This window comes from Falco cherrug, chromosome 7 (assembly GCF_023634085.1).
Source record: "Falco cherrug isolate bFalChe1 chromosome 7, bFalChe1.pri, whole genome shotgun sequence".
Lineage (NCBI taxonomy): Eukaryota > Metazoa > Chordata > Aves > Falconiformes > Falconidae > Falco > Falco cherrug.
The window spans coordinates 31,567,748-31,584,407 of NC_073703.1; the positions used below are offsets into that span (position 1 = coordinate 31,567,748).

Genomic DNA, 16,660 nt, shown 5'->3' on the forward strand with positions numbered 1-16,660 from the left:
GAACAAGTCAGGATTTTGTTTCCCAAATGCCCAGATGTTAGAGGTGGAATATAGGAGAGTGCTCTGTTCACTCTTCAGCAGAGAGGTTTCTCCTGGGTCTAAGGTGGACATTTATGACAGACCAGGGACCAAATACACAGGAGAGTGTCTCTGTCCTAAGCGAGCCAGCCAATGTTAGGAGGAAGGCTATCCACTGCCTGGGCTATACTTACAGGAGTCTGGAAGCAACAGTAGAGCTTGGTGAGGAATGGGTGGTTCCTTGCTAAAGAAAGGATGCGTTTCTCTGTCATGGTGCATTCAACATCATCATCTTGGAGAATGACGTCCTTCTTCAACACCTTCACTGCATAGAGCTGCCCACTCTCTTTCATCTTGGCAAGCATCACCTAAACCAAAGGGGAGGGTGAACCGCAAGAACCCTCAGTATTTAAGAGCAACACGAGCCTCCCATACCTTCTCGCACTAGAAAGGTCAGTTATCTCATGACCAGGCTTGTGGATGCAACTGAGTCAGCCTGTTAGTATGTACAATCCATGACACACGCTACTGTCTGCAGCAGCTTCTCTGGACAGAAGTACTCACACATGTTGCTCCAATGTCTGGCACGGGGCTAGCTGGTCTAAGCTCATCCACTGTGCCAGGGCCAACACCCTGAGCAGTGCCATCCATTCCAGTTCCTTTCTTAGTTATCAAACCCAAATGCACCATTTCACATTGACTTTGTGGCAAAGCAGAGAACCGAAACCACCATCTCACTGCATTTGAAACCACTGCCTTGTTTCCTTTAAAGAAACACTGCCCAAATGAGTACTAACGCATACACTTGCAATTTCTGGTACAGGCCCTAGCATGCAGCTGTTCCATTGGTTACTAACTTTTTTCTTTTATGTGATATCCAATTCTTCACTTCACTGCCAGTCTTCTTTCTCTTCCCTTTTCTCCCTTCTCTCTGTCACCAACTTTGTTGCACAAAGCATACTCTACTGGACAGCCTGTGTGCCACATTATAAAATAACTTCATCTATGTTGGAGCTTCTTAAATAAGGAACATGACTTTCCCCAAAAGACCCAGGAGTAACTCTCACCTTTCCAAAACTGCCCTTTCCCAGTACACGCAGGAAGATTAAGTCTTTGATCCCAAGCTTGCTCGCTGAACTTTCACTAATGTTGTTGCCAGCTTTCAGACTGCCTTTTCCCTGATGTCTCAAAGTAGATCTTGAAACCAGTTTCTGTGGAAGAAAGAAAGTAAGTATCCATCTGCATAGAAATTGTACTTCTGCCTCAAAAGTGCTCACAGGTAGCCAGCCTACCAAGCTGGGCACTTAGGACCTGTTCAGATGCACTGCTTGGCCACTGGAACAGAAAGCATGTTGGTACCACCACCCCACAGAGCAGCTACATGTGACCAGCCAACCCTGGCACCACGCAGAGCTGTGCTGAGATGTCAACACTGGTTCCTGACCTGGGCATTTTAAGTTGTAAACCCATTCCCAGCAGATCCAAGAAGGTGACTCTCTCCATCCTCACTCCCCAGAAGAGTAAGTCAATGAGCATGGAAATCCAGCCTCCTAGCTAACATCGGAGCCAGGTGAACTGCATAATATCTGGTGAGATCTAGAACCCGAGCAGATTTCACCTGAATCCCTTAGGTTTTTATCTGATTTTAAGGCTCTTACTCAAAGCCTAGTTCAGTGGGACCCAAACTTCAAAATATTTTACTTTCCCAGCTGGGCTGCTGGCTTCCTTCACTGCTGTAAGTTCGATGGAAGGCTGTTCATTTCCATGCCAGCAGTGAGGTGTCTGCATTTTCAGGAATTGTACCAGTATTATCACATATTTCTAGAGGTCCTATTTTTGCAGTATACGAAGATCAAGTCAACCTCCAGTGCCATCAGTTCACAGCTCTCCAGGTATGAGTACGCATATAAACCATGAGTAGTTTATTGAAGTTTATTAGCCCTATCAAAGTCACGCAGACTTCTTGAGCTCCACCTTGCGACTACTTTGGTGTAAAGCAAAATTCCTCCTGCACGGAAGACTCGTCTCAATGCCACTGAAATGGCAACCCTGGCCATGGGGAAAGAACCGAGAGCATTCAGGACAGCACCCAGCAAAACTCCCACAGATTTAAGCACAGTCTGACCGCTTACCTAGAGCCTTTAGCTCAGCAATAAAAGATTGTTAAACCACAAGCACACATTTTTATTTTCCTGGTTTCATCTCTTTTTGATGTGCAGATCATGCAAACAACAAATGCTAAAAAGGGCTGATTTTTACAGAACTAAGATGAGTGTGGGACTTCTGTTTCCCTGTAACTCCCAGGATACTGTCCCCCTGAACTGCTACAGCATGAAGAGTGAAGATAAGACAGTCTGCTGCAAACCAGCCGAAATCAAAAGGGGCAGCACAGCCTCATGAGCATGCTATGCTGATACAGCATGATGTGGTTGACCACTGTAGCTGGCTAACTGTATGACAAGATTTACCACATCTAACAATTATGTTTTGGGTTTAGTATTTTCTTTTGGGTCAAACAAAAATAAATAGACTAACATTTTATTACATGTTATTGTGGTCTCAAGCAAACTCACTTTTCAAAACTGTTCACAAAGGAAACATGATGAAAACTGACTGCTTATCACATAACAGCTCTGATTTCTGTTAGTAAACATGGGCATTTTCATTCAAGTTCTCACAGTGTGTTTTAAACTCTCTGAATAGGTTCAGATATACAACAGTTGGCCTTTTAGGATGCCTTAAGCACTGACAAGCAGAAATTGTACAGATATGTCTCAACCTTGCCAACAATCTCACTGGGACACTATCAGACAGCAAAGACCAGAGATGCTGTTGTGTTGATAGGGACCACAAATTTTAGCCTGGGAAACTGCATGGAAGAGTGAAACTGTTTCCTCAAAAATCACTCAGAAAAACAGTAACAAACCTGTGAAGAGAACCTAGGTCTCTTGCTGAGCTCTTCTTTTGCTCCATCACAAGCCACATATGCAGACAGAGCATTTGCGCTTGCAGTAAAGGTAAAAGAAGGCATGGCATGAATTATATTGATCACTAATTAGTTAGCGGTCTTATTCTCCTCTCATTCATGCCAAACAGATAAAAAAGTGGAGTCACAGCACTGTGAAACATAATCGTATAACAAAGCAACCTATAAAGCCTCCACCAGGGTAAAGTTGCACCCAAGACATTTATTTTCCAGGTGAAGTCTTTGCCACAAGCTGCAGACCATAACAACCTACTCATGCAGTCCACCACCCAAAACCATCTGTCAAAACTGAAGTCTCTGACTTCTCCTGCACCCATGTAAAGACTCAGTCGTAAATGTTTTAAACAGAGGAGAGAAAAAAAAAAAAGAATAAAAAGACTCACCGAATTTGGGGAAATGCTTCCTGGTTGCAGACCCATGCATGCCAAGGTTTTAGCAAGCTCTGCTGAGTTCACCCCACAGTTTGGCGCAACGTTTGCTTGGCATCGGATGTGGACGTTCATTTTACAGACTGACGGGGGTGATGGTAGGGATGGGAAGTAAAAGCAAAGGAACAATCAAAATAACTAGGAGGGATTTACTGGTGAGAAATAACACAGTAATTCTGCTTCAGGAAACATACCCATCCAGATCTATTCTTTAGTGCCTTTAAACTAAAGGGGTTTTTGTCACTGACCTTAGCAGAAACAAAATTAGAACTTCTGTAAGAGAATAAACTCCTGAAAATCAGGAATACAACCCAAACTTTCCAAGTAGGATGTTGCACTGCCTACAGCTATTCCTAAGCACGTTTCTCAGGTATACAGATACCACTGCAGCTATGCCTGCAGATAAAATTAGTATTTATAATGTGATTTGCGACAAACTTCCCCTACATTTGCAGGTATATAATTTTAAAGACATATTGTTCAGTGGGAAACTAAAATCTTTCCTGCTCTCACTCGTGGACACACACACACCCTCTTGTGGGAGATGAAGGCAAATGGAGACTGCTATGGCTTTACAGTCTGGATCACTGAAATAAAAGCATAACATCAGGACACGCTCTGTCATCAATTAACAGCGTGACAGTGTGGTCAACCTAAAGCAATGACCTTTTTCCCCCCGGATGCCTTTTCATTGCCTTATCAGCTGAGGAAAAAACTTCAGGTAAAGGGAAAAATGAATGCAGGAAACAGTGATACCCAAGAATATCCTCAACAATGCAAGTTAAGCAAAGCTGTGCTAAGAATGCAGAGTCCTTCTGGAAGCCAAAAATTAAGTAGTAGATCAGTGTTGTTTTAACTCTTGCAAAGATGAATATTCATTGATCAGGTTTCTCTTGAAGGTTGCACAAATGAAGCCCACACACAGTGCATCAACAGTCTAAAAATATATGTATTTTGTGAAAAGGCTACAGTAAGAAGCTGCTCACTTTTACACTGTAAGCCCTGTCGCATGATTCCCCAGAGCAAGGAACCGCAGTGGTCACAGAAAGTCGGGACTTTGTAGGTGTGGATGCTGAACTTATGAGGAATGTTGATGCCAAACCTCTGCTCAGTCACCTGAGGCTAAAGAAAAAAAAGAAAAGAAAAGCACAGATTTACAATTCAAATGCATATACAAGTTGATGTTCATTTACACACAGGCATTTAAGTGCAAGACTATGAAAATAATACCAACTCATGCAAGGTCCCAAGCCATCACCTCACTGAGGTTTACTGCAAGTGAACATTGAATGGCCAACCTCACCTGCTGCAAGCCTGCCCTGGTTTCCTTGCTGGGCAGGCTGGACTACCTGACAAAGCAGATTTTAGAAAGGGCTGCCTAGCCAATTTTGAATTCTTAAAAAACTAAGTTAGAAGTGTGGATTACCTCATCACAAACCTATCACACTGGAGTGCCACATATAAATTATGTTAGCTACAGCATTTTGTATCTAACCAGTTTTCAAATTATTAAATTGCATACTATGTGCCAACATGTAACTTTAGGTCAAACTGTTGATTTTATTAAATTTAACAGGGACTAGTTTTTCCAGCTCCTCCTAAAATTCTCATTCCTCTTCTCACCCTCCTTGTTATTAATAGACTTTCATCACAGGCCCATATTTCGCTTTATCACTTGTTCTCATGCCCTTTTTCACCTTGTTCTTTTCCAATTGTGAATCATTCAGATCTCAAAGACACCTTAGAAAACATTACATCAGCTGAAGAAACCAACCCCATTTAGCCTCCTCATTCCTTTTTACTCCGTTTCTCAATAGGCAGATCCTGAAAGACTGAGGGGGAACCCACAGCCTCACAAAGAAAAGTCAGGTGTGCAACTGAAACAGCAAGTTTAAAGTGAGCGGGGCCTCCTCAGCCTTGTCTTCTTTAAAAGGTGGCTTAAATGTGTTATAAACCCTCAATAATCCTAAGAAGAGGGGTGAGGAGACTCGCTATTTAACTTGCATTTTACCCTTAGGCATTTTAACTTATTTTCATCTGGTTTGGCAAGGGGTCCTTTTAAGAAATCTAGCTCTGCATTTTGGAGGCAAGAAATAACAAAGGCAATTGCTTATCTGCACTAGAAAGAAGGTTTCTATGTGGCACACAATACAGAGCTACCTCCCAATTAAAAACATTTCAACTGATTTTTTCTTGAACAGTTACTAAACAATTTCCAGTTCACAGAAATGAGACATGCAATACACAGGGCAGTTTTAGGTAGAAATGTTACTCCCATCAAATACAGCCAAAACTAGCAAGAAAGAAAACCTTCAGAAACACAAATTATGCAAGGGGGGTTTATTACAACATAAATAATTTCATAGAGTAAAGGTGTGGAGCAATGACTAAATGAGCACTTTAAGTTACCAGGAAAGAAAAAAAAAAAAAAGCAGCACAACAAAGACCAGTGGTTGGATTTTAAGGCCAGAGAGATCCACATTAAGAACGGGGTACCAAATTTTGATGACAATACAGTTAATCATGCAAGAAAATTACCAAGGTACAGTGGTCTTGCTATTTCTTGATGCCTTTCAATGAAGACACCCTGCCTTCTTCAGCTATGTGCTACTCCAACCAGTTGCTGGCGCTGACAGAAGAATGGCCTTTATGCATGTCCCTGACACACTTTCCCACTTTTAAATCCACAAATAAAGATAACCCAGAGTAAATTCTCTTGTAGGACAACCCCCAGCAACCCAGACACCCTGAAGATTCACAGATTATGATGACCCAAAATAAACAACATGACTTTACCTTGAGATCAGTCTTCTTAGTATTGTTTTGGCACGTGCAAGCTGTAACAATTAGATGATGGCAGCGCTTGTGTACAACACAGGTGCATACTAGGAAATAAAAGAGGTATGCTGAAAAGAGCTCTTGAAAGACTCAGAACACACAGCCCACCAGCTGGATTCTTTAAGGCTCAGCTGTATCATCAGGACACAGTAAAGATGTGAAAAATAATCAGTGGCTTAATTTCCAAAATCTCATAACAGGTCTGGAGATGCATCTCCAACCCTTTCCATCAGAAAATCTGCACTAGGTCATTCATACAGCCTAGAAAACAGCTGCCTATATAAAATATGGGCAATGCACACAGAAACAATAGTGCATATTCCCAAATGAACTGGAAAAAAAATGCTGTTGAAATAATTATCCAGTGGAGAGGATGTCACACAACGTACAAAAGCAGTATTAGAGAACACAGGTCTGAGATACCCAAAGTCATCCCTACACATCAGTGACATAGTGCTTCTTACACTGGATATCCAAGTGAGTCCTGCCCAGGTTAGTTTATCACTGAGGCTCAGTGCAGTGCTTGGGTCTGGGAAGCTGGATAACTGCAGCAGAATGGTTCTGCGTCTAAGCTAATTAGCCAATCCTCATCAAGAGGGCTAATCAGCCCTAAAGCACAGTTGGGCTCTCTCCAAGTCCGAAGCTGGCTTGGCTGGAACAAGCTTGGATTCCTCCACTTCGTAACCCCACGTGCACTGTAGACACCACTGTGTAAGGAGATTTTTGTAAGGGAAACTGCAAGTTGCAGATATGTTGCAGGATCCCACATTATTCTGTTTGTTGCTGACTTAAGCTTGTATTTGTGAAAGGCTATCAGTAACATTCACTTTCACCCAGAAATTTTATGCAGGATATCCATTTTGTTTACACACAGCTTCCTTTCACAGGAGGACACCAGTGCCCTTTGACGTTGCACAAGAAACAGGCTGCGTTAGAAGGCTATACCTGAATGACCACGCACCCATGAAGCAAGTAATTCTGCCATCTCACCACAGAAAAAGGGAAAGGCAGAACAATAATTAAGTGCAAACAAGCACCACATACAGCTATACAGCCATTCAGCCAAAACATGCAGTCAGACAAAAGCGCTGTGCCAGCCCACAGGGCTGCCCTTTGAAGTCACATCCCTAATTTCACTCTGTTGAACTTCGTAGGGAGGGAAAGGAAGAGGGTGGCTATTCTATTCTTTGTCTCCCAATACCAGCTGAACGCTGTCCTGAAGGGACCCTGGATGACTCAAGCCTAGCTGGGTGCTGCATGTACCCAGCAACTCAGTGGATCTGCACAGGATGAAACACATCAACTGGACCCTAATTATTTGCATGAATGTAGGTGGTTGCTCCTGCATGCAGGCAAGCCATCAGCCTTACAGCTGCCCAAATGCACAGTTTTGGCTGGCTGGAGAGGAGGAGGAGTGGTGACTTCAGAGAAGCTTGTAACCACAGGATGTCCCAGCAGCAGAAGAAAGCACTCCTGAAACAGCACATCCTACACACATAGCAAGCAGGAGCAGGGCATCTTACCTTGGCACTGGTATCCCTGCTTCCCAAACACGCCCCTGTTTAAAAAAAACCGAACATAATTTAACATCAGAAAGTCAGTCTTCTTGCAGATCATTTACAGAACAGAGTGCCAAAATGCAAGAGGATCCCAAATGACCAGATCCCCAGGGCAATTTAGCCAGGGTGTGAGAGCATAAGAAAGTACTACAAGGGCCATAGCTTACAGAATAGGCTGTCAACATGCACGTTACTCCCCACATTCCCCCCTCACTCTAGTTTCTGAAATGCCTCACTTTATTACAACACACACCACACTTATTAGACTGATCCCAGCAGCCCACACCCTGTTATTATCTCTCCCACTCCATGCTCTTTTGAGACATATCTCAGTTTTTCTCCCTGCTCTGCCTACTCCCCCACAGGTATCACCTCACACCTCTGCTGCCTGTTCTGTTCTCAGGCAGTTTCTCTAGTCTTTCAAGCAAGTGGGTTTTCTCAGTGTAATCTCAAACCTCCACACAAGTTAATATCTGGGGCCTTTCTTCAGCTTGCCTAGGATACTTTTCCCTCCTGTGAAACAACATCTACTCTTACAAGCGAGAAACACTGCCTCATCCCCACACCATCCCACTTTGTTTCCTGCATCCAAGATACACATCAGCTCTGGCTTCTCTGCAGTAGACTCCAGTTTGCAGCAGAAGTGTACCCTGCTAAACCTGATGGCCAAAAGGAATCTGGCAAAGTGCTGGGGGACTGATTCAGTATCAGGGACAGCATGTCGGTCCCCAGAATGTGAAGGGATGGGAAGCTCCACACCACCACATTTAAACCATTCTTACCAGATGAACTCCCTGCAGTGTGAGCAGTACGTTGGCTGTCGCAGGTAGGTAGCCATGAATTTGTGCCCGTTCACCTGATGCACTCGCCTTCGCATCGCCCGCTGGCGTTTCCGAGTAAGATTCTTAAAAATTCGATCCCTCTGGAGAGTCCCTATGCAGGGAGTAGGGAAAAAACAAAAAGGCGCAACAAAACATTAACATTATCATGAACAGTTACTACTGGTTTTGGTGTGGCGTTCAGCTGTGGAGTCCCCAATGTAAGATGGATGTGGACCTGTTGGAGCAAGTCCAGAGGAGGCCACAAAGATGATCACAGGGCTGGAGCGCCTCTCCTATGAAGACAGGCTGAAAGAGTCGGGGTTGTTCAGCCAGCAGAAGAGAAGGCTCTGGGGTGATCTTATAGTAGCCTTCCAGTACCTAAAAGGACCGACAAGAAAGCTGGAGGGACCTTTTACAAGGGCCTGTAGTGACAGAACAAGGGGGTAACAGTTTTAAACTGGAAGAGGGTAGATTTAGGTTAGATATTAGGAAGAAATTCTTCACTGTGAGGGTGATGAGGCACTGGCACAGGCTGCCCAGAGCAGCTGTGGATGCCCCATCCCTGGCAGTGTTCAGGGCCAGGCTGGATGGGGCTTGGAGCAACCTGGGCTAGTGGAAGGGGTCCTTGCCCATGGCATGGGGGTTGGAGCTAAATGATCTTTTAGGTCCCTTCCAACCCAAACCATTCTCTGCTTCTATGATAAAATGCTTTTAAAGGCCACAATTACATCCCTGGTTTAGAAGTTGGGGGACCATGGTCCAGAATGAAGACAGCATCTCAGATGGGCAAAGAAGTTAATTGCAAAGGCCCCTTCAGCTCAAAATTACATTCTTCATCTAGAAATAACTGCCTCTTCCCATCTTCCTCTCCCATGTTGAGACATGTTACTAACCCATTAATTCACAAGCTGTAAACAGACCAGAAGCTCAAGGGTAATGAGCTGTTAGAACTCACAGCTCTTTGGGCAATAACTCCAGAAAACATGACTATGTGCAACCAACTGATGAGCACCTTGGTTGCTGAGCCGAAGTGAAGCAGTGCCTTGCTCAGTGAACAGCATTTATCCACCTTCAGTATTCTCATGCTACACTTCTGTATCACCATTAGTAGCAATTTTGCTTCCTGTATTGGATAAAAAGGAACAGCCTAATTTTTCAAGGACCGTTAGTTGTTTAACATATGCCACTCTCAGCTTTCTTTAAAGGGCTCATTTTCCCAAGGGTAGATAATATTTTATAGTTCTGGAAAGTGGGAACCCAGGAGCTGCTGCGTCCAAATCTGAATTGCCCCAAAATTCAACTGAATTTTTAGAATAGAATATACTGTTTCACAGTTGGAAGGGACCTACAACAATTGCACAGTCCAGCTGCCTGACCAATTCAGGGCTGACCAAAAGTTGAAGCGTGTTGTTAAGGGCACTGTCCAAATGCCTCTTAAACACCGACAGGCTTGGGGCATCGACCACCTCTCTAGGAAGCCTGTTCCAGTGTTTGACCACCCTCTCAGTAAAGAAATGCTTCTTAATGTTCAGTTTAAACCCACCCAGCACAATTTAATATCACAAAATATCATCTATTTAAATATTTTTTTTTTACTGGGTTGAGTTCAGCCATATAACTATTTCCTAGAAAAGCTAAATTTACACAAAACAAGTCACTCTTTAAAGGTAGAACTAAGCTCTAGATCAAGAAAGCTATTCCCATACAGCAGCAGCCATATGACTTGCAAATCACAGCCAGCTGGTCTCTGGGGTCCTCGCACAGACCAGGTAAGGCTCAGCTGAGCTTCCCAGATCAAAGCCTCATCTGGAGCACACCTGCCTCAGAAGAAAGAAATGAAATTTTCAAGCTAGTTGCTTTGCCAGGTAAAGGCCCTGCTAACAAGTGCATTTTGGGGACACACGCTGGAGTCTGCTAGAGGTAATTGTGCACTGACGTATGTACTCAGGACTCTTGAGCATGGACTGGATGCAAGACAAAAGCCAGCTATTGCCAAACCCTCTGCATGGGTATAAGGACACAGGAAGAGACAGGCAGCCTGTAAACTTCCCACCCATCTGATCATCCCAGAGTAGTGGATCAGCAATGGTACCCAAACACAGCTGTTACCATCCCACTTCATTTACCCATAAAAAGGGGGCATTTCCTTGCTTTCAACTAGCTTTGTTGATTAACCCCGGGGGGGGGGGGGGGGGGGGGGGGGGGGGGGAAGAGCAAAAATCTGTCAACCTGATCAAGGCTTGAAATGTAAGAGTCCCACATCACAGGCATACTTCCCGGTCCTCTTTATAGCAGTGGAGATAAGGGAACCATCCTGTCAGTACTGAACCCAGCCACTTCAAAGGGCCACGAGGCACACGATGTATTCTTCTCGGTACTCTTGCCACACAGGTTTAGAGGCAAAGCTGGCCATAGAGCTCAAGAGGGGTTTTCTGCTGTGTTCTCCCAGCCATTTGCGCATGTGTCCCCTCCGCAGGCACTAATGGAAACCTCCTACCCAATGGCATAACTGTAAGATGGAGCACGGCTTGACTTTAGGACAGCTTCCATTTATTTTTAAAATGGGAGTGCATGCTATAAATTAGGATTTTCCCGTTAAAACACAAAAAAGGATGTGGTAGGGCTGATCCAACCACTTAACAGAAACCTGCTTGCTTCACTGCAGAGCTTCAAGCAGCTGAGCAGAGGGACTGGTGCAGAAAAGCCTGCTTTTCTAGGGAAGCACTTAAACATGTGCTTAATTCTCACCGAGGTCAACAGGACTCAGGGGACCACAGGAAGTGCCAGCCTAAATCAGAACATTGGTCCATCTAGTTCAGCATCTTGTCTCTATCAGTGGGCAACCAGAAACACATGACAGCAAGATGGAGGAACCCTGCATCTGGGAGATAATTTGCCTCTTTCCCACACAGAAGATGTCATTTTGATCTCCAGAAGTGGGAGCTGACATGCGGAGGTTTAATATCCCTTCCAAACATTCAATCATCTTTGCACAACTTTAATACCCTCGTTATCTACCATAGGAAACATGGCTGAGAAGAACTTCAAGAGGTCAACTGGTTCGTCAGTCTTCCCCAAAAGATCAAGAGCCAGTTGCTTCACTGAGCCCAAGCCTCCTGCAACTTCAGACAAGAATTAAAAATAGATAAATAAATAATCCTTATAGTATTATAGAATTTGCCCACCTTTAAATTCAAAAGAACATCTCCTTGATCTAGGTTTAAACATAAGTTTGAGTGTTTTCCTGGATCAGGGCCAAACACCTCAACCAGCAAAGTATCCTGTTCTTGGCATTCAGCACATACAGGAGAACTTCCAAGGCATGGAAAGGGAAAAACAGCGTTTGTGAGTGGGTGCTGAGCACCTAAGTCAATCACCTAAAGCAGCAATTCAGTTACTAGCTTGCTTCATACCAGCTGCTCCATTAGAAGCCCAGCAACTGATGCCCTTTAAGTTCATACGCTCACATTTAACAGTTTATGAAAGTATGTTTCCAATTTAGCTCATATAGTTTCTGGTTTTGTTACGGTTCCCCTCAACAATCAGCATGGGGTAACTGGCTCCCTGGTGCTCTCCCATGCAGCAAGAGGCCCACATGCAGCCAAGAAAAAAACCCAGTCCTTTGCACCAGGAATAGGGGACACTTGAAAGTGGCCTGCAAAGCCACTGAGTGGGACACTGCTGTGCATCCCTGTGGTTTGCCTGGCTTCAGAGAGACTGCAATTTTGAAATGGTTCAGGAAGACCAACAAATGACAGGCACACACTTTTTCATGGGTGGCAGAGGAAGCTGCCTGAACTGGTAGATGACATCCATGGCCAGTCTTGAGCCACCTCCTCAGAGCTGTACTCTGTCTCCATCTCCTGTTCTCCAGCCACTGAAATCCCACACAACACATCTTCCATCTTACCGACCCACTTTTCATTAAAACACATGCCACGAGTTTTTTGTCCTTTTTTTTTGTCTAAAAACATAATTCATACTTAAAACATTCCTCAAATTTCATATTTTCCCACACTACTTGGCTGCGTTACCCTGCTAACTTTCTCCAGATGCTGCACGTCTTCCAGGTGGTTCTCACCCAAGCTTACATTCACCTCACATTACATTATAACAAATCTAAGCTCTGCTAAGCAGGAGGTAACTTCAGCAAGGCCTGGATTGCTCTTCATATGCAATCAGCTCTTTGGGGCACTGCTGTTCCCATTTCCTGATGCTGTCTTGAGCAAAAAGGAGAGGGAGCACACAGCACAACTTCAGCCACACCTCAGGCCCAGGCAATAGCTGCAGGAGACCATTCACCACATGATCCAGTAGATCTACATACACAACCGCATCCCGCAGAATAAATCCCTCCTTCAGAGCACATGGGAGCTCACCTGTCCCATGCACCACACCACAGAGCAGACAAGTTCAACCCTCCAACAGGGCGCAAGTGATTTTGAAACAGTGGAATGTATCACTACAAAAAACACCTTCCATTCACCAGCCTCCCCAACCACTGAGACAGCAGTTCCTCAGCTCACACCCACCACATCTGCTCAACAGCCCCCAGTGCTGCTGGGCAGAAACCAATTCAGTGCTGAAGTCTGCTAGTGGACAGGGTGGCCAATGCAGCAGCCTCTCACCTGTAGCATCAGAGGCTATAAAGTCATCATAGACATTTTCTCCACTCATGTTCTGCATTCTGGCTGATTTCCTATAGAATATATATTTGCCTTCTGCACGTGGAGAGCATTTCACAAAACAAAGCAGCTCTAGACCACTTTAGGAGACTCAGACTTTTAAAAGCCTCTAATCTCTGGTAAAGCAACAACCACCATGAATGGTTCAAACGTCCAAATGCTGCTATAAAAAACAAGCAACTAATTGCTCAGTGAAGGGAGTTTCCCCATCCATGGTCAAATTTGGAAGTCTGTAACTACGGGGTATTTACTGTGCCTGGCTATGTGCAAAAGTAACTACAAAGTGAAATACTAAAAAGCCTCTTCCCCTTTCCTCCTCTCCACTCATGCCTAACACGTGTTTATGGCAATGGAAATTTTATGCACGTGGAGGGAGAGGAGAATAAATAGCCCACCAAGTCATCTGAGGACATCTGCATGCACTAGCACACCACTCACCTACTCAGCAGCCTCATTATGCCACCCTGCCCCCAGCTTACCCAAATCCTACCCTTCCCGGCCAGGGATCCCCCCCTTTCTTCCCCCCCACCATTTTTTATCCCAGGGAGTTATTTCAAGTAAGTCCTTCCAGTGGTGGCGTAACTAACAGCAGTAAGACAAGACTAAGAGCTGCAGGATGAAGTGGGGTGTGTGTGTATCTGCTTGCCTCAAGTAGTTAAAGCCTGAGAGGTCTCGTGTATTGGGAATTAATGTCACCGTCACGCTGCCAACCACTGCTATAATGCTGGCACAGCAAGGGTTGTCCGCGTACCTCCTGAAACATGACAACTGCTAGTGTTACACTCCCATATACGTCAATGGAATTTTTCTTTGAAAGAAATAAAGATATTCAAAAAAGCAACTTAAAAAGCCTTAAAGCAATAATGCTAATGTTAGGTTAAAACTTAATTATGCCTTTTTTATTAGTACCAATACACCTGTTATCCTATGCTACCCTGGGAGCACGGCAAGAAAAATCCTGTGGCACAGAGTGAGTGATACATAAGCACGGAGCACAGACCGACCACCAAACTTAGTAAACTGTAAAAAGCAAGATAGCAGACAGACCCCTCCCCTCTCGTGAGCACCATGGCACTAAACAATGATTTCAGATCAGGCTAAATGCTCACCTAGCTCATGCCTTAATGGCAAGTACTAATGGGTGTTTTAGGAAAAGAACATATAAAACAAACCAAGTAAATGGCGGGGGAATGAATACACATACCCACGCCCTCCAGCCATCAGTATGTAGGTGTTCTCTCAATATTTACCTAACAGCGGGCTTCCTCACATCTACTGAATATAAGCAGAGGCTAAACCAAGATGTTTATTTTCCAAGCTGGAAAAGACGTATGTTATGACAAAAATCCCTTACAATGGCTTAGTATCTTTTAACCAGGAGTTTTATCACCATAATCCTGTAGATGGTCAAAACCACAGGAAGCCTTGCTAATTAAAACATTACGAACACAACACAGCATTGACGAAGAAGCTGACAGCCTGACTCCGAAAAGGGAAAAGGATTGAAAGGCTATAGCCCACCCAAATTGGTATTTCTACTGCAGACTGTTCTGCTTCCCTAGCGTTAGTGCTGCAGAGTGATAGTCTTGTCTTTCCTAATTACTGCAAAGTTTTTTCTTCAGTTCCCCTCAAAAGTCACTTGGACGCATGAATTGGCCAGGTGGAAAACAGCCACATTCACAGAGATCACGCTAACCGAGCAGGGTTTTCTTTCCCACTCCATCAAAGTTTCTGTCCTTCTCTTGCTTTTGCCAGTCTGCACAGCAAACCGGATTGGTTCAAATCCCAGAAGAGGCTCATTGCAAAGCAAACACGTGGCACATCAAACACAAGCTGGGACTTATGTTTGGTCCAGCTACTGTTTTCCCCTCTTAAACTGGATCAAGTTTTGTACAAAGACGAGAGAAAGAGCCAGCTAGTGCTGGCAGCAGTAGGTTGTCTTCTAGGACTTCAGAGAAAACCTATGTTAACAGGCTGTCCATCTTGTAATATGACAACCCATCAATATTGTCTGAAAGAGTAAGAAGGAACAATGATGCTCCAAATCAAATAGGATTTTCCACTTATGGTATGAAACAGCATTACCAGCAGTCTTGGAAATGCAAAAACATGTAAGCGTCCCTGCATCGAATCACACACAACTTAGCACAGAGGCAAGGTCTCTGTTTCTCGTCCAAGTGCTGAAGTAGGGCAGATCCATCTTCCTTGTTTTCCTGTCAGGTCTTGGACAGCAGTTCATGTCAGCTCTCAGTGATTAGCAGCATGTGAGTACTGAGGCTGAATGATGATGTTTCAGCGCTGCAGCAATGAGAACAGGATCAGTGAAGTTCACACACGGTATTAGTGAGCATGACAGTGCTCAGCTGTTGCTACAAAAGCCCATCACAGGCTTATTTCTAGAACTACACAACGACAGCCTCTGGTGCCTCTGGTGGCACCAGTAGGTGAGACAGAAAAGCTGAGAGGACAGGTCTCCATGTTCCCCAAGCTTACCAGCTACAGCTCTGCTCCACCCATGACTGCTAACCTCACCACTCACTTCACCAGTGTGGAACTGGGATCCAGAACCTTTCAGGGGCTTCAGTTTTCTTCACTCACAGTCTCTTGCATTTGGTTGCAGCAGTGCCAGGGACAGCAAGACAGCTTTGCAGAGCTGGAGTGACCAGTACATGGCTGCTGGGAGCCATCCACATGTGCAGGAGGGGAGAGGGCTGCAAAGCAGGGGGGAGAACCTAGTGCTGGGGCTGAAGGAGGAATTGCTGCTTTTTATCTGTTTGCATAAGGTCTATGAGGACATGAGACAGAAGGAAAAAGGCAGCCTGAGAAACTCTTAAAACAAGTATTCTGCTGCCACTTCAAGTCTACCGACCAATTATGAATACCATACAGGTTATTTTGCATAGAGTTCAAATCATGATTGCCACACGGGCTTTCAGATGTGCACAGGGCAGCTCAAAAATATTATTCTCCACATCTGCTTTTACAAGTTATTACTGGGAAATTTTTTTTTAGACTGCTAGTGGATATTGACAGCTATGAAGCAAGGCACTGCAGCATGTTGCACAAGGCTGAAAAACATGAATGGAAAAGCCTTTCCATTCATTTCTGTAGTGAGTAACAATGAACTGAGCAAATGGGATACTGAGGATAACAAAAGATTTCAGTGAACATAAGCAACCCCATGCCATAAGAGGCCAGGTTCTCAGACAGAGATCGTTGCACGCCAGCCCACTTGTGCTTTCCAAGCCACAGGCTGCATAAACACTGCTGGCTGCCAAGGAAGATGTGTTTGAAGGCAACAGCCATTTCCCTGCACTTCCCTCTC

The 16,660-nt window shown here is 44.5% G+C and overlaps 1 protein-coding gene across 1 annotated transcript in view; it reads right to left on the reverse strand.

Moving 5' to 3' along the window:
* The window catches only part of PRKCH (protein kinase C eta), a 121,596-nt gene that overhangs the window by 62,089 nt on the left and 42,847 nt on the right, over positions 1–16,660 (reverse strand). The window contains exons 3-9 of the mRNA XM_055716395.1: positions 8,612–8,762; positions 7,794–7,828; positions 6,229–6,317; positions 4,419–4,554; positions 3,388–3,515; positions 1,086–1,229; positions 213–386 (exon numbers count right to left, since the gene is read on the reverse strand). Coding sequence (XP_055572370.1) covers positions 213–386; positions 1,086–1,229; positions 3,388–3,515; positions 4,419–4,554; positions 6,229–6,317; positions 7,794–7,828; positions 8,612–8,762 — 857 coding nt within the window. The remainder of the gene's footprint in view (positions 1–212; positions 387–1,085; positions 1,230–3,387; positions 3,516–4,418; positions 4,555–6,228; positions 6,318–7,793; positions 7,829–8,611; positions 8,763–16,660) is intronic.